This window comes from Astatotilapia calliptera, chromosome 2 (assembly GCF_964374335.1).
Source record: "Astatotilapia calliptera chromosome 2, fAstCal68.1, whole genome shotgun sequence".
Lineage (NCBI taxonomy): Eukaryota > Metazoa > Chordata > Actinopteri > Cichliformes > Cichlidae > Astatotilapia > Astatotilapia calliptera.
Genome location: NC_137423.1, coordinates 26,670,143 through 26,697,216, shown reverse-complemented (window position 1 = coordinate 26,697,216; position 27,074 = coordinate 26,670,143). Strand labels below are relative to the sequence as shown.

General features: G+C 41.0%; 1 protein-coding gene across 11 annotated transcripts in view; it reads left to right on the top strand.

Annotated features, from left to right (window-relative positions):
• The first annotated feature begins 16,070 nt into the window (after positions 1-16,070).
• Positions 16,071-27,074, top strand: part of LOC113035105 (glutamate receptor 3) — a 96,571-nt gene continuing 85,567 nt past the window's right edge. For 3 of the 11 annotated variants that reach the window (XR_013911695.1, XM_080307049.1, XM_026190440.2), the window contains exons 1-2: positions 16,075-17,118; positions 17,573-17,731. Coding sequence is in view for 8 of the 11 variants with exons in the window: in XM_080307049.1 (XP_080163175.1) it covers positions 17,040-17,118; positions 17,573-17,731 (238 nt within the window). In the remaining 3 variants the exon portion in view is untranslated. Of the gene's footprint in view, positions 17,119-17,572; positions 17,732-27,074 lie in introns of all 11 variants that reach the window. The other 8 variants (XM_080307051.1, XM_080307053.1, XR_013911686.1 and 5 more) reach the window with 6 other exon arrangements.

The following is a 27,074-nucleotide window of genomic DNA, read 5'->3' as shown; positions in this document are numbered from 1 at the left end:
GATTAATAAGACAATGTCAGAGGAATTGGTGCACAAATTATCATCACTCACAGATCAGTGCTGTCGCTCTCTATACACAGTTCGCACGATTGCAAAGTGAAAGCAAAAAACAAGGGCAAATTCAAACGCGATTTCAATATGTCACATATTGACAGTGGCTCACCGATGCCAATGACATAATTACCCAGCTACATTTCTGAAAGAATGCAAAAGCATTGACATATATTTTTCCTACAATAGCCCGACGGGCAGGGAAGAGATAGATTTTGGTAGCCCGACTGAAAAAAATCGCTAGCCCCAGGACGTCGGGCTAGCGATATTGCAAGCCCTGTATCTGATTGAGGAATCACTCATCTTTGGAAAAGAGTTTATTACAGAGAAATGTCTCTTTCCAAAATAAAAGCTATACTATACGCTTCTTCTGGGCTATATTCTCAGCAGCATAAGGAGAATCATGTGCTAACAGCTGTCTAAATGACTCGGCTAAAGTTAGTAGCATGCTTGTTGTTTTTGTCTTTGCACTAGGATGATGTCGGCGTAAATGTGCAGTCATATTCGTTGTGTTCCCACTAGTGCTTTCAGGTTAATCTCGTTGAAATGACCTTAACGCCACAACACGGCAAATCTCCGTTAACGAGCTACCGCCGATCGCCCCGTGCATGGGGCTAGACGGCCAACACGTTAACGAGCTAACTGCGCTAACACACTAGTTCCCACCCATGTAATTGAGCATTGCATGGCACATCCAACATACTGTTTTACTTTAGTCCATGACTCGCTTACCTTCAGGGTCATACGTCACATGAAAACCAAAATAATTCCAAACGCCAGATCTGAATGAGGGTGGGGGAGGTCCATGTTGCAAGGAGAGCTTAACTTCTGTCTCGCTAGCTTGCCCTGCGTTCTTCCTTCTGACTATGCTGTCTGTGTTGAGGGCTCAGTGGATCTGCGCTCGACAGTGCAGCCTAGACGGAGTAGTCGAACGCAGATTCACTGAGCGCTCAACACAGACAGCATCATCAGAAGGAAAGTTGATAAAATAAATTACAAATGTTGTATTGTTCGATACATATGCGTACCGAACCGAAAGCACTGTATCGAACGGTTCAATATCGATACGAATATCGTTGCACCCCTAATATATACACATATATATACATATATGCGCGCTTGATAGCATATGTAATATCGAGGCGCTGCATTTTTATATCAATTCAGAATCCAGTTGGAAGATAAAGAAAGAGTATGTTTCTTACAATGCATAGCAGAACAAGATAATCCATAAGCTTTTGGTGTGTGTTTATGCTGATAAAAAAAAAATGCATGCATTGGCTTAAATAAATAGAACAGGGGTTAGGATTGTATTTTACTGCCTGTGTTTCTGTAGCTTGTATTCACTTGTACTGTTACAAAGGAAGAGGGCAATAGGATGACAAATAACCGATTTATCTTACCAATATTATCTTGGATAAGAGCTTTGGCCGGAGTTGCTGCTTCAGTGAAAAATTTGCTGAATCTGATCGAGATTCACAACTATTAACTTTGCAATATAATGCTCTGATAAACCTGCATGCAGGAGCCCCTTCCAAAAAAATACTGCAGTATGAAATTCATTGGAAGTTATGTGCATCTTAAAAATGTCCTGATAAATTCTAGATTTAATCTCTGTAGAGGAAACTAACTAAATTCTCATGGATACAGCAGAAGCACCAACTTCGTATCCCTGGTTGTGGCACACAGGAAAAAAGAGATTATTTACAATAATAATTTTCAAGTGTAAATCCAGACCAAATGTAACATTTTGAAATAATATTTGAGTCTGAAATTGCAAATGTTTCAAATATATAAATATATATATAAATTTAAGCAGCTCTTTTTGAAAAATGTACAAGGGACAACACTATAAACTTGTAGCTCATCCAGACAAAGGACTAATGATGTCTTTCTGTGCTGGGGCATTTGTCCATTATCCTGCCCACAACTCACAAGAATCTCTCATGGTTCTGCTGAATTTAATCAAACTAATGCTACAGTCACACTAGGGAAAACAGTGGTTGGAGACTGTGGCTTGATCAAAATTGAAGGTATTGCACACTCAACTTCTGGACAATTACTTGCAATTGGTCTCAAATGGAAAATAAATACATAAATTAAAAAATTCACTGCAGTCACTGGCAAACCATCAGTTTTTCCTCGTCGCAAGGAGATTGCAGTCCTGCTTTAGTGTGACTGAGTCATTACAAACTATCATCACCTGAAGGGTCTTCACCCAAATTGTTCTCAGCTGTGCTTTAACATCTTCAAGAGCTGAACTACTTATGCCTAAAACCCTGTCTGAAAAACAAGAGAGAATGACTTATTAAATCACTGTCATAATAATTAAAAGCAGAGGTGGCAAACGTACAGACAAGTACAGATATTTGTGTTAATGAGTAGTCTGGTAAAAGCTGTCGATTTAAATAATTTTCTCAGGTGAAAGTGAAAAAGAGCTGAAATATACTCAAAGTATAAAAATTAAAAAAAAAAAAAACTATTTAAAGAGCATTTCTGCCAGCTATTTCTGGGCAAAGGAAACCGAATCTGATGTCATATTAATATAATAATGAAATAATATTAATGCAAGGAAAGCCATACTTCAATCTAAATTCTACTTCTAGTGGAAACACTAAAAAATGTGGGGGGTTTTTAAAAATGGGGTAAAAAAAAAAAAAAAAAGCTCCATATGTTGTTGCCTTCATTGTAGATCATGGCTTTTCCTCCACACCTAAACAGGAAATGAGTATAGACAGGGGTTAATGTTATGTGGGCTTCAACAGATGTGGGAACACTAAGACCAGCCGTAGTGATGCAGTGTGCAGAAGACTAATAATAATTTCTATTGACAGCTCCTGTAGGTTTTCTTTGTGCGCAGGCTGCGGTCAGCTGACATGTTGCTGCTGCTGGTCTGAGCATTACTCCTTGCTGTGGAGTTATGCAATGCAATTCATCAAGATAAAAGCAGATGTTGCACAAGTTCTCATGGCTGATTTCCCAACATTAGACGGCATGAAGCTAGTATGAAGGAAGAATTCAATGAGTGAATCTCATCAGCATCATCAGCTTAAATTCAATGTGATCTCTGCCAACCTTGATGTAATGAAACAGCTGCTCTGCACCAGTTAAACATTTTACGACTGCAACGCAAACTAACCAGCGTAGCATCCACCAAGCTCTCTGTTATTTTCATGCAATAGTGATGGGATTTCCGGCTCTTTTTAGAGACCCGGCTCTTTCGGTTCGGCTCACTAAAAAGAGCCGGCTCTTTCGGCTCCGAACCGGCTCTTCAGGTTGTTTTGTTGCTTTAATTAATTTATTATTAACAATAATATAAAATTATGCACAAAAGGAATTACTAACGTAAAAACAAGTGGTTTTATTTATATATGTTTATATATAAATATATGCGGTGGCCCCTAGAGACAAAACACGTACAAACTCCAAAACACATTTCTAGCATGAACTGAACTTCCAAAGCAGAGCTACTAGATCACTTAAATTACACAATTGAAAGCATGTGTGTATTGTTTGTGTATTTATACACAGGCACTCATATATATATTCAAATAATTTAAAAAAAAGTTCATTTACCTGTTATTACCACACACCAAATCCGGTTGTTGGTACTTGCTGGCTTGTGTAGCCACAAGATAACAAAGGCTCAACACTGCGCCCAGCATCCTGGAGCACTTCTGTTGTCTTTTGTACGTGTTTTGAGTTTTTATGTGCTTCTGAGTTTTTATATGCTTCTGAGTTTTTACGTGCTTCGGAGTTTGTATGTGTTTTTACGTGTTTTGGAGTTTGTACGTGTTTTTACGTGTTTTGGAGTTTGTACATGCTTCAGAGTTCGTACGTGATTTGAAGTTTGTATGTGCTTTGTCTCTAGGGGCCACCGTAAATATACTTTTATTTATTCACTCCACATAAAATGTAATAAATAAATCATATAATACAAAAATCAACTATTCACATTTCAAGTTTTAACTATTTAAATTTTCAGCTTTTTCCTTTCACAAATTTAAAGTGAAAAGAACACAAAACACTGCAAACCACAACACAATTAAATATAAATTATAATATGAAAACTAAAAGAACATGCATATTCTCTGTCATATGGACCTGCATGAATAAACTTTCTCAATCCTTTATCATCTGCAACCGAAAATAGTTGTGGATGATTACTATACCTTTCTAATGTTGTTGTCCCTGCCTCTCTTTCTCTCTCTCTGGCTCTGTTCCTGTGCTACTGAGTGTAACTACCGCCCCTCCCCCCTCTGCCCAGCGTAAAGCACAAGGCTCGCGTGCAGAGTGAAGCGGAAAAAAAGTGCGAGAGAGAGGCTGAGAGAAAGGGAAAAAAAAAAACCCCACGTGACGGCTCGCGATAAGGAGCCGGCTCGCGTCGTTCACGTCAAAGAGCCGGCTCTAAGAGCCATTTCGTTCGCGAACGACCCATCACTATCATGCAACCCTAGTAAGTTCACTTCAATTTGTTTTGCACAATTTTTCACAAAACGAAAAAAACAACATGATGTACAGCTCCAGTATCCCATTAAAAACTTGAACTGTCTGAGGACATTACATGTAAGTTTCCAGTTTACCACATGTCACCAAGCAGTCCTTAGATTTACAAATAATCTGTCTTCCGCCCGTTTCTCTCCCTGGGAGATACAGCAACTGGACCTTTAGCTTAACTGCACAATATTTGTTGAGCTGTTAGAAATGTTGCATTTAAAATGTACCCTTTAAGACTTATTGGAGCAGCGCGTTAGTAACCATTTTTAAATCCCGGCAGAACTGCAACCATATAAGCTAGCGCAATAAATATTTTTGCATAGCAACCCTGAGGAGTTGTACTTACATGTTATGCATTCAGCTTGTCCTAGGTTACGGTTTCCTTCCACATATTGTTTTGCAAAACTTGCATAAAAAGCATTTGCAGCAACAAAAATATAATATTCCAGAAAAAGCTTTACTGATCTGATCAGCTGTTCATAGCACTTCCTACCTTGGAATAGACGTCAGCATGAACTATCACATGTCCCCCATTACCTGCCCAAACCGGAAGTGCCGTCACATTTTGTGGGAAACGTGTTTTTTTCCCCTCCAGGGCCTTTTTAAACATATACTGGTGTTATTCAAATTGCAGTTTATTTTGATGTATTTTATTTATTTATTTATTTCAAATTTGCATTATAATATTTATCTTCATTTTTCCTGCAGTATATAAAAATTGGTGTATCTCAAAAATAAAACTATGAAGACACCCAAAATAAAATTCCTGTGGTTGGAAACTATTTTGTGCAACTTTTTGGCTTTTACAGTTTTGAGGGAAATACATTTGAAATTTCTCTAACTATAAATATGTGTAAAAAATATATATTTTTCTAGTTTATTGCACTTTTTTGCAATTTATGTAGTTACTATTGACTTAATGCATACATATGATTAAAATTCGGAATATAACAGATGTATTGATGTATAGAAACTTGAAATGCTCCCCAAAATAGCACTACAGCATGTAAACATATAAAGATAAGCTCTGGCGGACTTGGTTCTATGGTAGATCTTAAAGGGTTAAAAAACACTACCCCCTTTATGCTAGCTCCTCTTTTGTTTCACTATAGATAGATGCTGAAGCACCCCGACCACAACTGACAGACACCTGCACAAAAAAAAAAAAAAAAAAAATGTTTCAGATTGTTATGGACCTCTTGAACCCCGGAGCGCTATAAATGATGCATAAATAATGTTTGTTATGTATACCGGAATAGGAGTGTCTCTCAATTGTTACTGGTCCCTTGATTTAGATTAAAATTGGTTTGATGTTTGAAGCGGTGTAATGACGGGAAATAATACCTTCCCACAAAAAAGTGTTAAACTTAACGTAACAAACCTGCTTTGAAAATGTAAGGAGTGTGTTGGTATTTCACAAGAAGATCCATCGGTAAGTAAAATCACTGACAGCGCTCGTCTTCTTCCATTTCAAAGAGACTCAGATATAACCTCGTACATGCTTTTCAGCCAAATAGCTCTAACCATACTAGGCTCCATTTAAAATGGAGTCAGAATCGTACTACTGTATTTCCATAAATATTATGATGTATATGGGCTCAGAAAGTGAATTACCCTTTAGTAAACTTTTTAAGTAAATGGGCCAAACTGCTGTGCATAAACCACATGTTCTTCCACAATCTGAAGAAGGCCACAAGGCTGAAACGCTGGTACATTTTTGCTTTGAAATTTGCACGTTTAATAACTGTGCAGTTTTCTAGAAAAACAAAAATAAGAGTGATTAAAAAACCAGAAAAACGCTTAACTATGCACACAGCTGCTTTTGCAGCTTCATTTATGTTTCTTCAATGTTTGTCAAAATCTGAAGCCCAACAGGCCTCCTGTGCTTAGTTAACTCATAATTAGACAATTGCAGTTTGGGAGAAGGGCTTTGGCAAATTGTGTAGCTTTGAATTCTAGTCATTGTTGAATGGTGCAAACTGATTAGCTTAGAGTCTGATGGAATTGAATTGCTTAATATGGTAGTCCCAAAAAAGTGTGCTCAATGTGACACGCTTGTGTGCTTCCTCTAAAGTGCTTCTAAATGATGATCTAATATTTCTGAGATACATCTCCACAGTGATTAGCTGATATTTTTCTCTTTGAGAAGAAATTGTTTAATTAGCTTGGCCTTTCCAGGGAGCTTAACCTTTAAAATGTCAGGTGAAGAGGTTTTAAAATAAGTGTGCCATATTCTCAGAAAATTTCTGTTTTAGTGCGCTCGTGATGACCTATAGAAACATGGCAAGAAAGAAGGTCTGACAGTGATGAATCTTACAGCCCAGGGCAATTTGTTATAGTTTTAGATAAGTTCCTGGAAATCCCTTTTAAAGCAGAACTCCCACTCAGGTGCACTGACCCAACTGGGGACTTGCATAACAACCGCCGGTCCAGACTTTTGATGAACTCGGGGAATTTGTCATATTAGCTTTGTGCTCAGGTAGGTGCTTTTGTTTCAACATAGCATTAACCAAAAATCTGGGTTTACTAGATAGGCAATAGACGATAAAGTATAGCCATTCCGCTCGCTGACAGGACCATTTGTTTGATCCGAGGCAGATCAATCCAACTCTATCTTCTTCGGGTTTCCTCTGCCTTTGTTGTCACCACTCTAACTGTCTTTAGTAATCATCAGCTTTCATGTCAAATAAATGGGCTGTCTTATTGCCGGTGTTGCCGAGGCTCCACCACCGTTCAAAATAAATGGAAATGAATAAGGGTTATTTCGCAAGGACATACGAACATGCAGAGTAAACGTGGCCGAGCTATAAAGGCTCCCGTCAGAGCGAATTGGATCACTCGGATGACACGACTGGTGCACTTTACCTTTAGAAGAAAGAAAGAAAATATGTGAAAATTTAATGACTCTAAGAGGAATATGATGTTCAGGAAATGTTATGTGATAAACTGCAGCATGCCCCCATACACACGCACATACAAAGGAGGTTAAAAATAAAAGTTACGGGTAAAAAAATAAAAAAGCATTTTTGCATGTTCAGTGTTTTTATATTGATTGTGTTATTTTGTTGATTATAACAATGCAGTGTATACTCATACCTTTTTTTGGACATCTGTCGGTTCAAAAACAGACACTAGTCTCATGAATACTGCAATACCAAGTATTCTTACTTTGGATATTCAAGACATTTCCTATGCTGGTGTAGCTGGTGTACTTCTGTCCATCTGTTGCCTTCCTTAATGAATTATTCACACAGTGTATGCTGTGTCAGTCACACAAGAGATTTGACGCTACATAAAACCATCACCACAGTTTGCTACTGAGTTTTTATTTGATCTTTAAAATACTTCATAGCAAACTTGTTTTGTGCTTTGTCACTTATTACAGTCAGCCTTGCCCAGCACCTGTAATACCTGATCTTGATCTATCTTGATGTGTCTTTATATAAAATTTAATAGTGAACCACATTAATTTTTTATTTTCTGCTGTTGTTTGGCTTGTTTATGTCTAGTTTCTTTTATTTGTTTTTTTCTGTTTTCCCCACGTTATTTCATCTTGTATGAATCACCACTCGCAGTAACCTTTCTGAGCTGGATCCAGCTCAGGCTCTGGCTATAGTATTTCACGGAGTCACATTATAGTGCAGAGATTGTTTTGGAGTCCTTGCATCCCTGCAGTTGAAATATATAGCCTGACTGTGGCCTTGCAGATCTTCTAATATAATTATAGCAGTAGTTGTTTGCCAAACTGTACTCTGGAGCCTCACCGTGCTCCAATACCACCCGCTGCTGCCCCTGACAGCACGCTATATTAGAATATAATATGCCTCAGAAAAAAATGGGGAATTTACATTGCAGTTCATATTCCAGTGTGCTCTTTCTGGGATAATTTGTGAGTTCAAAAAAAAAAGAGAAGAAAAGAAAACGACTTCATTCTCACGTGCAGACAAGCTGCCCGGCTCTGGCCTCATCAAACACTTGTCAATATCGTGATTGGGAAATATTGCAAGTGAGTTTGGCCGTCTTCGCTCCGACAAAAAGGAGAAAAAGTGGTGTCATTTTATGCTTGCACTGCCACGCCGTTCTGCGAGAGCATTGCATTAGGCTGATTACAGTTTTATCTGTCAAATGAATGCACAGAAATAGCTGACATAACATTATGTTCCAAATCCAATTTCATATTGATTGACAGTGTGCGATTCACCAAGCCCATGCAATGGCTTTCTGCACTATTAGAGCATATTGTGATGTTATTTGCATTGGAAAGAAGGGGCATTTGCTGGGAGTAATTAGTTAAGCTCCCCTGACTTTGGAAATTTAATTGCAGGTACAGTAGAAGCAGCTAACAATGGGATAACTGAAGCATTACAGTCTGTGTGGGACTAACAAACAGCAGGAGTCTCCCTCCTGACAAACAGCAGACACACAAACATGCTAGCATGGACATACAGTGACACACGAACACTCAATAGAGTATATGTTTGCTTCCAGGCCTGTTTTTTATTATTATAGGCTGACTAGACAGTTGCCTGGGGCGCCACCAACTGGAAGAATGCCAAAGATGAGAAAGAAAGATATTATAATTGCCCCAGATCTTCTGAAACTGACATCCAGTACGCCCCATACTTGTTAAAACATTGGCATTGGCTCCTGACCGCTTCGTTCTTTGATCCAGTTATGACATGCAATATCAATTTCCCAGCTACTGAATGTTTCATTCTAACTACAGAGACGCTGAGTGCATTTTAACAAGTATGGCAGAGCCTCCAGAATGTTTATCACTCATCACGGTCTCGGGTCTTTAGCGTGTTTTCCCGTAAAACCCTCAACCTTTAATTTTTCCCCTTTACTCGTATGCTGGGAACGGGCATGAGGGAGTACCACTGGTTTAATATCATGCGGTGAACGCATCTGGGAATGTGTACGCACGCCTGTGATATAAAGACAAAAACACACACACACACACACCCCGCTTTTCTAACATGCCCGTGGTTGTCGTTATTCACGCACATTTTATGAACAAGTGAATTTAGTGCTGCTCATCATATTTACTGCTCAGCCTACACAAACACCTTATGTAACAGTGTTTGTCAACTCACCTTAAACTCTAGTATTTACTCATGGAGAAAATGTCATTCACACGATAATGTGCAAGACTGCCAACACCCCCCTTTTCCTTTACATTAACAAGTTTATATTAACAGGAGTAACAGCTGAAACATAAATCACCGGATGTGGCAATGTAACAAAACAGGCACTGTTAATCATTTAAAAGGATCACTGACTATTAATGGTATTTCGCCTCACCTTTCCCATTATCTGTAGCAACCAGTTTGTTTTCCTCTCAATTAGACACGCAGGCACTGAACAACACCCATCTCCTATTACTGGGATATGGCAACTGAGGCCATGGGGGAAGGGAAAATAACAGGCTGCTGTTGTTACTGATGCTGCTGCTGCCACTGAGGGATTGTTTTGAGTATTTCTTGGCTGCATTTTTGTTTCTTTATTCTCTCCAACATAACTTGCTTGGCTCTCAACCCTCTGTCACTCCCTTTTTGAGGTCTTGAAATGATTGCGTCACAGACGTCTGACCCGAGAAATCAGAGTCAGAGACATGTGACGTCCTTTTTTGTCTTTTCATATATCTGCATACAGCTGTGCATAAAGCATATTTGCCAGTATACAGGAGTCCCTAAATGGGTTCTGTTCCACAAATCCAGTATCATTAAATTTTGAAAATATATATATACTGTAATTTTATTTTGTTTTTTTCACCAGACACACATGTCAAACGGTGCCATCATTAATCGTAAACGCACAGCGATTTGCCCAGTGCACTCACGCGTGTGTACATAACCATGTAGGTCCTGTACATATTTGTGTGTCAGTTAGGTGGGGGGAGTAGATACCGTTCTGTGTGCTGACAGCCTAGTCCATGTAGCTCAAGCCTCATGTGGTGAAGATGTCTTCCTGCCACAGTGAAGTGACTGCTGTGGTCGCATAGTTCTGACTGTGCAAAGCCCGAGGCGAGAGACTGAAGTGTGTCAGCCTGTGCAGCTGATAACACCGCCTCTGTCACAGTCAGGCCAAAGAGTGTTTGCCGGGAAGCCAAAGCTCGTGATGGGTTTGTGACGCAGCATACAGTGCCATTCAAACATAGTGGAATTGGGGTGGGCACTCTTTCTTCATGCGCTGAACTGTGTCACGTCATTTATTTTGCACCACTAGATGTGTTTTCATTTTCCTCATGGGGAGTTCACAACGATTATGTCTGAACATCTTTTCCATCAAAAGGTTCTGCCGCTTGACATACAGTGAGTTTTATCCCAGTGGAGATATTTTTACACTTTGTTAACCAAATGCGATTTCCACATCGTACCGTGTTTTTCACAAAATGTTTTTTGTTCAACTAGATTTGTTGCTTCTTTACATCTGTGTGACACTCTACCACAATGGCAAGAGCTTCTCTGTCTCCTTAGGCCATTGCCTTCCCACAATTTCTTTCATGGAAAGAGGTACTGACAGAATAAAGAAGCGCTCCTTGAGAGCAGACTCTCTTATCAGCTCCCAACATCTGGCCAAGACTGATAGGCTCTTGGAAAGGCTCTCCAAATATCTTTGAGTTCAAGCTGCATAATGCTTGTTTAACTGCATCCCTCCTACAATACTAACTCAGCCCCCTCTCATTATGTGTCTTTCACCAGAGGAACTTGCTTTTATGATTACTTAAATGAGTTCCTCAGCAGGGCAGGAGTGATGTGAAGAAGCACAGCAAAGGGTGGAAAAATGAAAGACTGAAAGGTGAGTAAAGCCATAAGTGATAAAAGTCAATGAAATTGGGTTTGAAAAGCCCCTTTCATACATTACAAGTCCTAAAAATGTAGAACTTGCAAACTGTTGAGAAGAAAAGCGGTGCACCTTTTTTTGATTGCAGAAAATTGCCAAATTGAAGCCATCATTGATGATTTAAAACAAATGGTCTCAGTGCCTCGTTATCCGTTAGATTAAAGCTCCAAGGTAATCTGCACCAGATTTAAGAATTTATCCAACCACCTGGTTCAGTAGCTGCGAGTCACGGGTGCCAAGCCTCTGATCGCAGCAAAGGAGGGTGTAGCAAAGCAGATGTGTCACACAGAGCCAGATTTGTTCTTGTCACAACAGTCTGACATGAGCAGGATGGACCAATTAATTAAGTTGAGATTTGTTCTCTTCTGTTTGCTGAAGAGTTATCTCCGTGCACAACGAGATTTGTTTTCATGTGATCTTGAAATAATTAAAATGTAATCATCAAAGTGGTGTTCTTTTTGTGACAAAGAGCATTTTCTTTGGAACCCACCTGCGGTGTTTTGTTTTTATTTGGTGGCTTTCTTTTCGCCTTTTTCTCCCCATCTCCACCCCCCGGCCCCCTTGTTTTTAAAGACCAAATCCCTGCGTATACCCAGACCTGCGGAGCTGACTCCCACTGTTCACCAGAGGAGGCTGTAGGCAGCGAGGCGCTGTCTCCGACACAAATGGAGTTACCAGCTGTTTTTTTTGACCTGGCAGCGAGGAGCTTCACAGGAAACGCAGAGATTCAGAGAACCTCCTGCAGACCCACACATCTTGGCACAGATGCTCTTATCAACCAGTAGGAGTCACCGGCTCAGGTGAACTCAGCCAAATGAGTTTTGTAGAGTTGGAGAGACACTGTGGCCATGGATTACATCTCCATATGAACCTTTTACACAACCCAGATGTCATCCAATGATACATTTTAGGCTTACGAATATGAATATAAAAAGATGGGCCATTTGATTCCCAAATGCTTGCAACACTGTAGTTTTTTGCTTAATTAGAGTGAGAGGAAAGCCTAAACTCGGAGCTGCAGAGCTGCGTGTTAAGCCATACAGAAAAAAAGCCATAAAGCACTGCAGTGTTTGGACCTTTGAATTTAAAAAAGGAATTACGCAAATGTTTTGAGGTGCATTCAAATAAAAATAATGATTTATAAAGTATCCAAGTAATGATATACTCAGGAACAGATGGAGAAAGACTAAAATTGTTTCACATTTTGTTGCTTATGGTGATCTTGCATCCTGGGTACCCACCTTTAAACTGTGCATATTGTACATCTTCTGTGCTGCCAGGTTAATAAAAAGTTTGCTATTTGTAGCTTCTTTGCAGCAGCATCTGTATTTGAAGCATCGTCTTCTGTCATGGTTTCAATGTTGTCCTTTATCAGATTAAGATTTATTGTCAGCGCAAAGAAATTCGACTGTTTTTATTCCTCTCACACTAATACAGTAGACACACAAACAGCAAAGCTGAAAGGCAAGTCGAATGCAATGGATTTGCATATCCCTTCATCACATATCAAGAATTTGCCTCAAGGGGCTTCACGTTCTGTAGAGCAAACGACACCCTCTATCCTTAGACCGTCAAGATGGATGAGGAACAGCTCTCAGTAATGGGCAACGCGGAAACAAATATGTGAACTCAAGCTTGGCTGCTTGGCAGAGACACAGCTGCAAGGTGGCAAGATCCTCTGCCAAGGCAGGAGCTAAGTTGGAGGTTATGATGCTTTCAGTTTGTCTTTTACAAGCTATAAAGAAAATAGCTAAAAGCTGAATTCTATGAACTCAGATGCAAATTAGACGATTTTCATTTGAAATTGGGGGTCAGGGAGGCTTTTGGCTTTTGCTGACAAACAGCCTTGTGGCCAGGTAAGGTATGTTCCATTATTTTATGACAAATGAAGCACATTTAATGCCTCAAATTTATTCAAAGCACTTTTTATTGTAATTCTAAACACAAAGAGATGTCACTGCAGGTAAAGGAGTCCATCAGTAGGCTGGAAAAACAAACAAACAAACAAAATAAATGAAGAGAGAGCGAAGCCGAAACTTTAGGAGTGGTTAAATTAACCATTTAGTACAATTGGAGATAAACCATCTGGATTTCAGGAGCGTTACCACACCTCCAAACATGCCACTTCCAGTTCTTATCTATATATGACACCCCCAGCTTTACAAGCTGTTTATTCTCGCTTTCTTGTCCCTCCCTCGCCTTTTTTCAATTCTTTCACTTCTCATGGGATTTGCCAGGCCTTCCCCAAAACGCATCTCAATTCATGTTTAAGCCATCTGCCTTTATCTACTAAAAATGCTGTCAAACCTAAAATGAGGATGTGGGCCCAGATACTGAATCTTAAAAATGATGAATGTCTATGAAAGCTCAGAAACAACAAAAGGCCTGAAAACCCACAGAAGACAGATGGCAGATTTATTTCCATAGTTAAAAAAAAAAAAAAAAAAAAAAACCTTCACTCAACAACTGAGACATGCCATCATTAATGGAAATACAGGTAATCTACAACAATATGGAAACCACTGGTTACACTCGGGAACTGGAAGACCAGATTGAACTTCGCCTAAAAACATCTCAAAGAAAAGAAACCCTTGGACAGATGTGAAGCCAAGGTGAACTTATATCAGAATGATGGGAAGAGAAAAAGTATGGAGGAGAGAAAAAGCTCATTAGCTGAAGCATACCACATCATCTGTCAAGCATGGTGGAGGTATTGTTATGGTATAGGTGTGTATTTCAATAAAGGAGTGAAAACCTTTATAACCATTAAAATAAATCCTTATTTTTAATACTACATTAGTTTGTCCAGTTCATGAGCCTCTGAAAATGGGCGACTCTGTATAAAAATGCCACTAATTTTAAAGCTATTCCTAGAAAACGTTTTGTTAAAGCCCTTAAATAAAAGCTAAAACTCTGCACCTCTATCACATCTTGATTGTTTGATTTAAATTCCACTGCGCTGGCGTACAAAACTACAAAAATCATGTTTTTGTCCTACAAAAATATGAGCCTAACTGCATTCAATATGTTCAACGTTTATGCAGCAACAGCAGAAACTTTCCAGCTGGCCAGGAGCCACGAGCTCAAAAAAGTTTGAGAACTACCGACATGAGGCAATCTGTGGCAATAAATAATAGAAACTCCTTCCACCTGCTGATTATAAATGATTACCACATTACACATGTTCGCATGTCGAGATTATTTTCTGATCCTGGAGAAAACATAAGCTTGTTATGTCGGGATGACAAAATAATTACCCAGCAATCACGAGCAAATCAACTCTAAAAATAGCTGCACTTATTGCCTCCAGGCCTCCCACAGAGGCACGCTGTCATTTTTAATAAATATTAGAGTTTCTAACTTATTTGCTCACATATCCTCTAATGGGCAAAGACGAAGGTTCCATCCTGTTGTGTTAGGAGGAGGATGCAGGGAACAAATGAATAACTCTTGCTGGTAAGCCTTGCCTTGCTCTGAGCTATTGCCTGTGAATCATCGTCATCATCGTGAGATAAAAAGAAACATCTTTTCATCTGCTTTTTAGTCTCTTCATTACGCCTGCTCGAGTAACACTCCTCTCAAATCCCCCCAAAAGGCCGGATCATATAATTATTTGTTTTCACGTAGATTGTATCTTCACATTTCTACACTCTGTAATTCCTGCAGAGGATAATGCGCCATGGCCAAAATGTCCTAATTGCAAATAATGCAGCACAGTCATCGTCATTTAATATCAATTATACTGAGGTCTTATCTCAATTACTTGGGCTCCCCTTGTAGCGAATAATGCTTTTTCTTTGTAGGTTTTGTTTGAAATGATGCATGATTAGGTTGGTTTACACAGAGAATCAGCATCTACTGTAAATGATCTATTAAACAGCTCCTTTGGTATTCCTCCAAATAACTGTTTTGCATCGCTTGTAACCAAATCAGCAGGTGGTCTCTTATTCCCCCTCAAACCACAGCCCGTTCTACGCTTTGGGAGTGACAACATGTTGCAAACCACCGATGAGATTTTAAACCAGGCTATGGTGTGATGTGAATTTGTGGAAATAGCAGGCAAGAAAAATCTTCAGGTCATGGTTTAACATTGATCATCATGACTTCAGCCTTTAGGGTCAAGTAACCAACATCCTGAACTTTGGACACAGAAGCAATAAAGGGACCAGAGAATCGATGTGATGTCATCGCAGTTTTTCCCCAGAGAGCTGCCCAGTGGGGGGTGGGGGTTGGGGGGGGGGGGGGGGGGACAGATGTCATCTGACCCCTGGTGAAAGGGAAGTGTCACTCTCTGATGACGAGGTCATGCAGCATCATTGCTGGGTTGACGCGGGTGACTAACACACACCTTCACGTGCATGATCCTAGTTCCATATTATTTATTTGCTAATGATGCTTGACCAGCTGCCCCATACTTGATCTCACTGCTGGCTCTTATAAATGCCAATAAGAAATATGACTGCAAGAAATCAGGTTGCATCGTGATGCTGCCTTTTAATGCAAAATAAAAATAATGGTAGAAAGTTAAACACAGAATGCACAGTCTGCCCTGTGTTAAAAGGAACTCAGTACATTGCAATATCAATAGCGGAAGCCCCAGTCATTTGGAATGCAATTAAAAACTCAATTTTCAAGGCGCTTTGGTGAGGGTGATAAATGGGCCAGTAATCCCTTAATTGTTCTCTCACAGAATCACAGGGGTGATAGATGTTTCAATAGAGGAGTACAACTTAAAGTAAATAACACGAGTTTGTTGATGGCTGTCTGATATTGGATTATCCCCAAGTTGTCAAAGAAAGCCGAATATGTATTTTGCATGTTGATATTTTCAGGTGAGGTCAATAGAAACACTGCAGTATGCATGTTTTTTGCTTTCTTTTAGACTTGTTTTTTTAGACGTTTTCAGGACCACGGACAGTTCTGTTGGCTCTGCGTACCCAGGGCGCTCTGGGTGTCCTACAAGTATTTATCACACGTAGCCTTCAAAGTGTTGTTTTCTCGACAGTGGATCGATACAGTGATAGCGGAATTTCTTGCACACAAACTTTTTAGATATGCCACAAACGTGGAAACAGAAAAAACCCGCCGGTTGAATCATATGGTGCAAATCCAGCGTCTTCATCGAGCCTTGAAATGCAGCAACTACCACAGCTGGAAGCGGCCGGGCTGTACGGAATCATCGGCCACCTGAGATTGCAGTGTTTTTCTTTTTATTATTATTTTATTTTTTCTCCTTTAATTGATTCATCCCACAGCAGGCTAATATCGCAAGTGCTGCTCTTATAACTTGTCGTCGCTTGCGGGCTGAGGTTTTTTTTTTTTTTTTTTAATTTAACATCAGATCAAGTTTGACCAACATTGGCGGATCCAATCGGAGTCCAGATCAGCTCCTTCTTTCCCCCACCACCCCCACCCCTCCTCCCTCTCTCCCTCTCTATCCTTCTTGCTCACTCGGTTCCCCCTCTCTTTCTTTAGTTGCAAAAAAATGCTCTGCAGCTGGGCAGCACCTCAATGAATGAATTGGTGCACTGTGAGCGACCATCATCTATCCGCTGGATTTTCTTTTGCGCCCGGCTTTCAATCCAGAACATATGAATTTTCTTAGGCAGAGCCTTTTAAGGAGTTGAACAGACAGGTCGGAGAAAATGGCACAGCGCGTGGTTTTCTTTCTACTGTGGCTCTTTGACCGCTCATTCGCTGGATTTCCCAATCAGATAAATATCGGTAAGTGTTTTGTTGTTACACGGCTGCAGATTTGTGATTTTTGTTTTTAACGGACATTTGAACTGCAAGATTGCGTTTTAAAGAGGATACGGCGCGCGGAGCTCTGCGCAATGATAAGAGACCAACTTGATTTCTCATATGTTGCAGGCTGAAATCCACTGAATTTTAAAAAAAAAATACATTAAAGCCACCACTGACTGTGTCACTGTCATCTTTAGGGTTTTTATTAAACATAAGATATACGTGACACTGGCGGTTCATCTGCGTTGTCCGAAGAGTTACAGAGAAGCGCGCGGGTTAAAAAAAAATAAACATAAAAATTCGTATTCTTTTAAATAACAGCTGCGTGTTTTAAATCACTACACGGAGTTCTCCCTCACTCCTTAAAATGCCGGTCAGAGCTGGCGGTCGTGTGTGAGCGCTTTGTCTGATCTCGGGTTTTCATCTCTTCCAGGGGGACTGTTCATGCGTTCCACGGTGCAGGAGCACAGCGCGTTCAGGTTCGCTGTCCAACTCTACAACACCAACCAGAACACCACGGAAAAGCCTTTCCACCTCAACTACAATGTCGACAACCTCGAGTCGTCCAACAGCTTCTCGGTCACCCATGCCTGTAAGTCTGCTTTTTTTCTTTTTCTTTTTTTAATGTGTTTCTGTGCTCGAAAAGTGACCGCGATTATTCACGAGCTTATAGATGTTACAGCATCTGCAGGAGGAAACAAGACAAGTTCTTCTCACTTCACTGTGATTCTTAAAGTCACAGCGGGGAATAAAATTAGGACGTTTTCTCGCACAAATCTTTGTTCTAATAAAATCATGTTTTTTTTCTTTCAATATATCCTGAATTTTCTAGAAATTTCTCCAACATTTAAATGTGTCTTTCACATTTTTAACGACATCGGCTACAGTTAGGGAGCACGCAGTGTTAGTACATTTATGGCACTCCTGCATGAGTTTTACGTGAGCTGGTATGAATCCCACATTGTAAAAGAAGTTCCCTTGGCAACATGCAGTAAACATGCTGCCAGTTGCACAAACCAGGGGCTCAGCCCTGGAGGAGTTCACATCTGTAGTCCAATTTCATGGAGTTTATAGATTTTCAGCGTCTTTGTTATAGCAAGTAGTGTGAATGCCTTTAATTTCATCACACAAATGATGTTTTGTCTTATTATTTGGTTATCAGACTTCTCTTGTGCAACTGGTGTAACTTTGCTTAGTTGCTGATGTAGTAAATAACCTGTTTTTGTAATCCTTTTAGCTGCAGTTTCTTGAAATAAGCAGAAACACAGATTCAACACGAACAAAACTGGAAGAAACAGGCTCCGGAGAGCCATTTTGTTATGTCATTTCAGAGGAGGAGTTCAGTTTAGGCTGAATGGCTGACTTTGTGGGCACGCAGCTCTGTCTGGATGGTGAGGTTGTGTCCCTGTAACCCCTCTGTGGCACGCTCATAACGGCCCCTCTGACTCTCCCTGTGCCAGAGCGCCTCCGCCTGCTCCGTCCTCTGACTCCCCCCTGTGTTACAGTGCATCTCCCCCAGCATTGCAGAGTCAGCTCATTAGCACTCAGCCCTCATAGCACCTCACCGTGCTGTCATTGGGTGAAAGGGGAAAAAAATCCATAGCTCCCCAACCAACGCCAGCAAATGAGTTGGGCTCAGACCTGCAGAGGAGGTGGGTCTGAGCAGTGAGGGAGATGAAGCAGAGCATCCTATCACAGGCAGCAGAGCTGCAAGTGCCTTAACAAAGGCATCCATAAGAAACAATAAGCAAATGAGAGTGAATAAATAATAGATAGTGCCATGCAATTTCACGCGTGTTGAAGAGGAAGGGAAGCATAGGAGAGGAAGGCTTGATATCAGAATCTAATTAAATTTGGGGGCAGACAGAGTTTTAGCAAAAGGAAGGGGATCCTGTGGGAGACGTGACCCCATTTCCTGCTGCCGTGTCTCTGCGTCTCCATCAAGAGCACTGTCTCAACCCTGCCTTAAACTTCAGATGAGAAAACTCTAAACCTTTCATGATGCAAACAAAAAGATGGGCAATCATCAATGTCACAGTGTGGTGCTTTAAAATGCATGTTTGATAACTCGTTCTCTGGCAGAGTGCTTACCTGCTACATCATATTAAAAAAAAAAAAGTTGCGTGCTTAACACACAAAAAGTCTTCTTAATTGCAAAATCAATGCACGATCTGATGCCTTTGTCGAGCGAGTGCCCTGAGTCTCTTGTCAAGCTGAGCTCGCAAACCGCAGACAGCTCATGCTGAGCTCACAACAGTCCACAAGCACCTCCGATTGTCTCTACCGATGTACTGAACAAAGTAGAGATGACGGTTATTAAATATCACTTATCTGCTGACTTCTAGGCCTAAGAGATTTTGCCTCTAGTGATTGTGGAGCTCTTGTGCTCTGGGTTTTACTTTTGTCAGCACTGCTGTTTGTTCTGCAAGCTGTCACAATTATTTAGTGGACATTCAGATTCTCCTTTGTCATCAATAGCCCCATGTGAATGACTCAGACCTTTGTCAGCAGCAGCACACATCTACTCTATGAACAGACGCGGTTTTACAAAAGTAGGGTTCAGGGAGTGTTTTGAAACAAGCTCCAGTGCTTTGATTAAGATGAGATCTGGCTTCTTTTTGTTTTTCTCTGCAGTTTCACATTTGATATTGCTTTAGTGAGCGTTCCCTCTTTGGTCTGGGACAGCCAGTGCCAAAGCTCTCCACTCTGACTCATCATAAAGATCACGCCCCCTCATTTGCTGCGCATCCTTTAACACATAATGCAATACTGGGAGAGCAACTAGAAGGCGTGCACAAATTCAAATTAAACTTCAGTTTAGCTGCTGAGCCTTTCAGAAACCAAGCACAGAAATCCAAGAAAGCCTGCTCTTGTTTCGGAACCATTTCTTTCAAGCTGGTTTGAAGCTGTTAGCATGTGCTGTTAATTGAATTAGTGGCCATCAGAAAAGAAAAGAAAAAAACAATGCGTGGCTTCAATAATCCTCGAGGCTTTGCTTTGTACTTCAGCGACTCGGTGTGTGCTTTCGTGGCAAGACTGTTGTTGCTTTGAAGTGACATCAGAAATTGCGAAATGTGTAATTACCAGTGGAGGGATCCATAATAGCCATGGAAGCTAGGAGTCAGGAATACCCACAAAGAAGGCAGGAGTAGTTCAAAGCAAAGGGTACCAGTTTGAAGAAAGCACAGCAGACAGCATTAATGCTCCTGATGGTCACGGCTAGCCAACTTAATGGCACCACTATCCTTTTCTCTGCTGTTTACCCTTCTTCTTCTTCCTTTACCTGAGGCAGAGGGGGGAAAAACATCAAGCCCTCTCTGCCTCTCCTTGCCACGCTACTTATTAGATTACTCGCCTTGATTCCTGTTAAAGGCAAATTTTGCACTGGTTGGCTTTTGAATCTCATCTCGCTATTCCTCATTCCTCATTCTGTCATTAAGCTAATGGTGTGTGTCCCCTCTGCCAGCCTTTTTTTACATGATCCTACCCTTCTTTTATTGAATCCTGCAGCTCCTTAAACCTTGTAGCAGATGCTTTTCTGACGCCACCGTTCACCCACCTTCTCCCGCCATTGTCAGCCACAGATAAAACCGTTTCACTCCGAGAGTGTGGAAAAGAACACTGGTAAAACTGGACATTTTGACTGCATTTGTCTTTTTTTCTAGTTACAAGAATAGGAAGAAGGACAAGAGAGTACCTGCAAGGTGCACAGTGTCACTGTAAAGAGAAAGAAGGCGAGAGGAAAGGGATAGTTTGAGATTTCAGGAAAAGCACGTTTGCTATAAATATCTAACAAATATCTTCAACACAGCTCTGCATGTTGCACATTGTGTATGTGTTGCACTCTGACTTGGTGTTAGATTGGATGTAATGCAAGACGATCTCTGGCGATCGTACGTGGGAATACTGTAAGCATCGGAACGTGCGAGAAGCCTATTAAGGCACATTTAATTTAATGGCCGCGAGGAAAAACTCCAGCAGATGCTTGTATTTACACCGAGGTGGGAATATCACCATCACTGATGAGCACCATCATGAGTACTCCAGAAAGCAATGCCTAATATTTGTCTAGACACTTCATTCAAAAAATCATCTTTACTAACCTTTACCTTTAACCTTTACATCTGCACATGTTGCTGAGAAACACCAACGGTCTCTTTACACCAGCGGCCTGCTCTGTGACCGAGCACATGTGACAAATGACATATGTTGCGGAGCACACACTGAAAGAGCCCTTACTAAATCTTTTCATATACTTTAGCTTTTGGGGGTTTGTTGTGGAGGTGGTGTTGGTGGTGTGAATGGACGGTAAACAAAGCGACAGGGAGACATGTTTTTTTGCAGTGCTTGGTCTGAGAGAGACAGGGTATGGCCGAGAGAAGCTCCTCAGGTGATTGTAGAGGTGCCACGGTTCTTGTTCTCGCAGGCTGTAACTCAGTTTGAAAGGTGTGACGAGGGAAACATGGCAGCTGAAAGAGGGAGAGGGAAGCTGAGGGGGGGAGGAGGGATAGAGACAAAAGACTGCAGTGAGAAAAAGCAAGAGGAAAAAAGAATATAAGTAAGGATGTTTTTTAAGGTTGCTAAGTGTGTTTGTGTGTGTGTGAGTGTATAACCAAGGCAGAGAGAGGGAGAGCTCTTTAGGCTATGGAGGGGGGAGGTTGTACCAGGACATGCCATCATAGTCCAGCTGTGTTGAAAGCACAGATGGGGGTTTGTTTGTGGATGTATGAGCCATGTGCTTATACACGTTTGTGTATGCATCTATGTAGAGACGTGCAAACACCCTTAAACACTACAAGTCTGGTCTGGACCTTAATATTTGTTTCTGGGTAAATTTTAGTGTTTTGTGCCGAATGCCTCTTGACACACTTCATCATTCATCAAAAATAAAGGTCAGGGTCAAAATATGGTGGGCTTGCTCCATGATTTTGGTGCAAAAGAAGAGAATTTGAGAAAAGACATAGTTTTATTATATATGCAGACTACGACGTTTTGCAAAAATAAAAATAATCCCCCAAATTTAGCTAAAACATGTATTTCATAAGCACAGTGACTGTGCAAAATCCTCTGAGGCTAACATAAGCCACGCTACAGTGATGTGAATTTGAGGCCAGCAGGCCGGGGCTGTCTCAGAGGCCTGTTTGGATGGCTTGATATGGGCCTAAGTCAAATGAGTGCTACAGAAATGGCCACGGATGAGGTTACATGCTTGGAGAGCTGCAAAGCCTCTGGGAGGGGAGCAGGATGTCAGCAGAAGAGGGTGACTGACAGCCCTGTTTTCAAATAACACACTTAAAATGTAAATTTAAACAAAAAAAAAAAAACCTGAGTTTAAAGATAGATGACAAGTTATCGAGTTAGGGATGCTCTGATCCGATAGTTATGTCAGCTATTTGTGTGAGACTGACTCAAACAACTGGACAACTGGAACATTGATGGCTGCAGTGTTCAGTTCAGTTCTGTGCTGCATCTTGAGTCAGCAGTGCACTGGGGCACTCGCATAATTTAGCTACGAGCTCGTGATCTCGTTTCGATTGTGAACAGGGGTCAAGTGAGTGGATGAAAACAGAAAAACACCACTCATATCGCCATTAACATAACAAGCTCTCGTCAACTCGATTAGCAAAATACATTCGGTAACTAAGATGAAGTGATAGAGAAACCTGAAATTTGTTGTCTTGATGCCACTTTGAATCCCATATGGGGCTTAAATTATTTACCAATCCTGCGCTGCTTTATTGAAGATGATATCAACACTGCCCTCTGATGAACAAGAGGAGCTGGCTGACCAATCCTTGTTGATGGCGACTGTGTCCAATTAGGTCACAATTTGTAACATTTTTTAATGTGTTATTATCATTATTGTCTTTTAAGAGCTACTTTGGAATCATAAGTAATTGTTAACACAAGTGCTACAGAAATAACTGCTAGTTTAGCAGCACACTGCATCTCATGCTTAATGTTACTGCTGATACAATTCTAATGAGTTATCCTGAATTTCTTGCCGTTTTCTTGAAATACTCCTGGCATGATTTCAGCCACTGCTACTGTTTGCCACAGTCATATGAGGCTTCCTGGTAAAGCCAACACAAAAAAAAGAGCTGGAAAAATTCCAAAGGCCAAATCTCCGAAGGGAACATTATTTTGACCTAATTTGCTGGTCATTAGATGCCCTTCGCTGTATTTTATTAAGTCGGGCGCATAGCTGAAACAGTAATGAGATTCAAAATACAAAAACACAGAACACACTCCAAGGCAGTTTCAACACAATGAATTTTTAATCAGAATTTCAAAAGATCTTCTTAAACCCAACCTGAGGAGAAGTGCTGCTGTCGGGGTGTTATTTGTCTTGGAATCAATGTAGCTGGCAGATGTTGTTTGTTAAAACAACAGATTTCCTCCCTTGCCACCGCGGTGGCTTCAAATCTCCATTTATCTTTCACAAACGCCGGGCATTTGGCCACTTTCAGCAGCTGTGAAGTACGAAAACTATAAGTCAGTGTAAGGAAAGAGTTTTTTGATTTTTGAAATCAGCATATCCTATGATTGCATCAAACATTTGTGTTGCTGCTTTTAAAGATTTCTCCAGCTTCTGACAGTCATCAGTCTTTATGGGTTTTTTTTTTTCCAAAGTACTCAGACCATCTGGCGAGTGTTGGTGTCTTTGAATTGTCTATTGATTTCCTTTATGTATCTGCTCAGTTTTCTTGGGCAAATATCATAAATTGTAAGTGATAAGGGGGAAATGGTTATAGATGAAATGTCATGGCACACTGAAGATATCATTGTCAGCAGATGGCATTTGCTAAGATAGCCAAACAGAATGATTAGAATTTCCATTGTTTTAATGTGATAACTGATGCTTTTATATTGTGAGTGAGTCAGTGATTGTGGGCTTTGAAAAAACCAGCAAGACAGGCCCATCTCTGCTTCACACATCAGTTCACCACAACTCAAATAATGGTGTAGTTTCTGAACTATAAGTCGACAACGACAGGCCAAGTCTGCGTTCCTTTATTGAAGATGATATCAACGCTGCCCTCTGATGAACAAGAGGAGCTGGCTGACCACATAAAAGACGGCAATAAACACTGCAGGAACCACACAGGAGGAGACACGCAAAATCTTAGTGGTCCATTAAACAAATTCGCTGCTGTGAAGGAAACACTGTTCCCGACGAGGAATGGCGTCTAAATGCTGTGCATTTTAAGTCAAAACCAACAGGGAGAAAGCTACAGTTTTTTTGTTGTTGCTGTTGTTTTTTCTCTTTCTTTTCTTTTTTTTTTCTTTTTTTTTTTTTTACAAACGGCTTATATCAGGTGCATCGGGGATGTGTGTGCCAGCAGTCTAGCTCCGTGTGACGGCTGTTTTCCATTTTGTTAGCTCAGTGAGCAAAACTTCTCGAGGAGAGTGGGCAATGTTGTTTGTGGCAGAGATTATATTTCATTTCAAAATGTCATTTACCTGCATGGAGCAGATGTGAAAAGCCAAGGGAGGAGTAGATTAAAGAAAAGAAAAGGAGGCGCATTTTCAAACCTTGTCACTTGTAAAGATCTGTAACACTGTAGTCAGCATTTTTCTTTTTTTTGAAACTTTTATTCTCCCTCTCTGTCTTTCTCATTTCTATCTCCATGTCTTAATATATATTTAATCTCTTCCACAAAGCCCATTACAGTTATGTTCTTGCAGCTATTGCAGTCACACTCAGCTAGCTATTGGCTATTCACTAGACTCCCTGACAATACCCGTAATCACTTGATCAGTAATCCCCCTGCTTGAGCTGGAATAGCACATCCGCATCGTGCTTCATTGGAAGTTTCTGCATTGGTTTGGCTTCACCGAGTCTTAAGGGAAAGAAAGAGAACTCTCTGGTCTTCTTCAGAAGGAGCTGCGGACTGCATTGTCCTAACCAAGGTCAGACAGCGTTTGACTAAAATGCTTTTATGATCTTTCAAGAACCTCAAGAACCTCGTTCATTGACACCGTTGGTGCTGTCTAAACATACCAAAACACTTGGTTTAAACCATCAGCTTGTTTTGACGTTCCTCTGCATGTGTGTTGCACTCAGTTTTATTTGTGTATGTGTGTGCTAAAGACAATCTAAAATGAGGAGGACGTCACTGTTGTGTTGAATTCAAAACACCAACAGGGAGGGTCACGATGTACTCTCCCAATGAGTAAATATTGGATCACAGTGCGATGGGGCTTCCAGCTCTCCGTCTGCCGACTGAGCAGATTGATCCGCACGTTTCTGGCCTGTTTCAAAAGAGGCAGTCGCTAGCAGAGCCCTGCCAAAGCGGCATGTCTGTGCAGAAACAAGGGCTCCATCATAACTGATTGCTTGTGACAGTTCACAGTCGCTGGGCCACTGAAGCATCATAACCTTGTGAAACTAGTGGATGAGCACTCATACATGCTGAAGGAGAGGAGGAGGAGGAGGAGAAGGAAATAAAATTATTAGCATATTCCTTGCAGTGGTAGAAAAAAGAGAAAAAAATGCGAGTAACACTCACTGTGCCGTGAATGTGGTTAATATTAAACACATCTTACACAGTCAACGACATAATGCAGACCAACACCTTTGCAGATTTACAGCCAATTACGGCAACAGTTGCAGAACAAAACCGCTAGCAGTGTCAGAGAGAGAGGGGGGGGGGGGGGGGTCAGCTGGTGTGATGGAAGTGCTAATGACAATCAAACAAGAAGATCTTCTGGCAGGAGATGAGGAGCAAAATCTGCATGGCTGTGATCGCTTTAGTTGGATCGAATGCTGCCACCATTACAAAAAAAGCACCGATTTATTTCAGAGTGTTTAAATCTACACAAGCGCTGTGAGGAGAAGAATGAATAACAAAACAAGCGTGGGTACGATTCTTTGAATCTGTCCTGGGTAACTATAAAGCAGAGATTGGTGCTGATGAAGGTGGCTGTCCATCATTTTCTCCATCTTGTGTTGGGAAAACGCGCATCAGGCAAAAATGTTTAAAAGCAGCACGGCGGTGTGGTTGTGCTTTACATATTTCCTACTGGTATTCTCCCATCCTTAGAGCTCACTATACCCATGAGTGAGAATTAAGTGAACATGATGTGCTCTTTCAACCATGACCCTCCTCTCTTTCTCTCTCCAACAGTTAATTCGGAGAGTGCTGTTGTGTGGCTCTTGCCATTTCACACATGGATACGTAAAACCTGTGGGCGGTAGCTCCCAGGCCGCTGTCCATGTTAGTGTGTCCATGCATAACTGTGCTGTGAAATATTGAAGTGTTCTATCATTCTACCATCAACTATTCGGTAGCCGTCAGTGCCATTCCTTAATTGTTATTTTTCAACCCCACCCCCTCCCTCCATAAAAAAAAAATCCTGGTTGTGTGGCTTTATGTGGCGCAGTGTGGCCTGCAGATCAGGGAAGCAAACTTCATCTGGACCCATGACAGAGCTAATCCATCGCAGCTGCAGAATGAAAAGGCCGTTTGGAGTGAATCTATTCCAGAGGCCTGAATGGAAAGCTTCTCACAGAAGCCGGTGCCCTTTGCAGCCCTGACAGTGTTAGAATGTGATGGAAAAAGGACATGAACGAGTTCAGTGGATTAGCCATGTTTGTGAAAGAAGGGAACAGTGGACGAGAGAGGCACAGTAGATGGAAAGATGAAGTGACCAGCAACGGTGTTAGCGCACGCTGGGTTGTGCACATGCAAGTGGTGTGAACTGGATTCTCAATCGCTGACACAGAAGCTCCCACTTGTACGCTGAAGTTGAGTGTTTGGAATATGCTGTCAGCTGATATGTGAGATTTTATACATCTCTGCGGATGAGCCGCACCCGCTTTCTAGCAGAACTGCGATGGCGGCGATTTGAGGAGGAGCCAAAAGTAGGACTTTTGAAATTAACTTTGTGTAAAGGAATGTACAATATGTTTAAAGGGTGGATGCCGAATA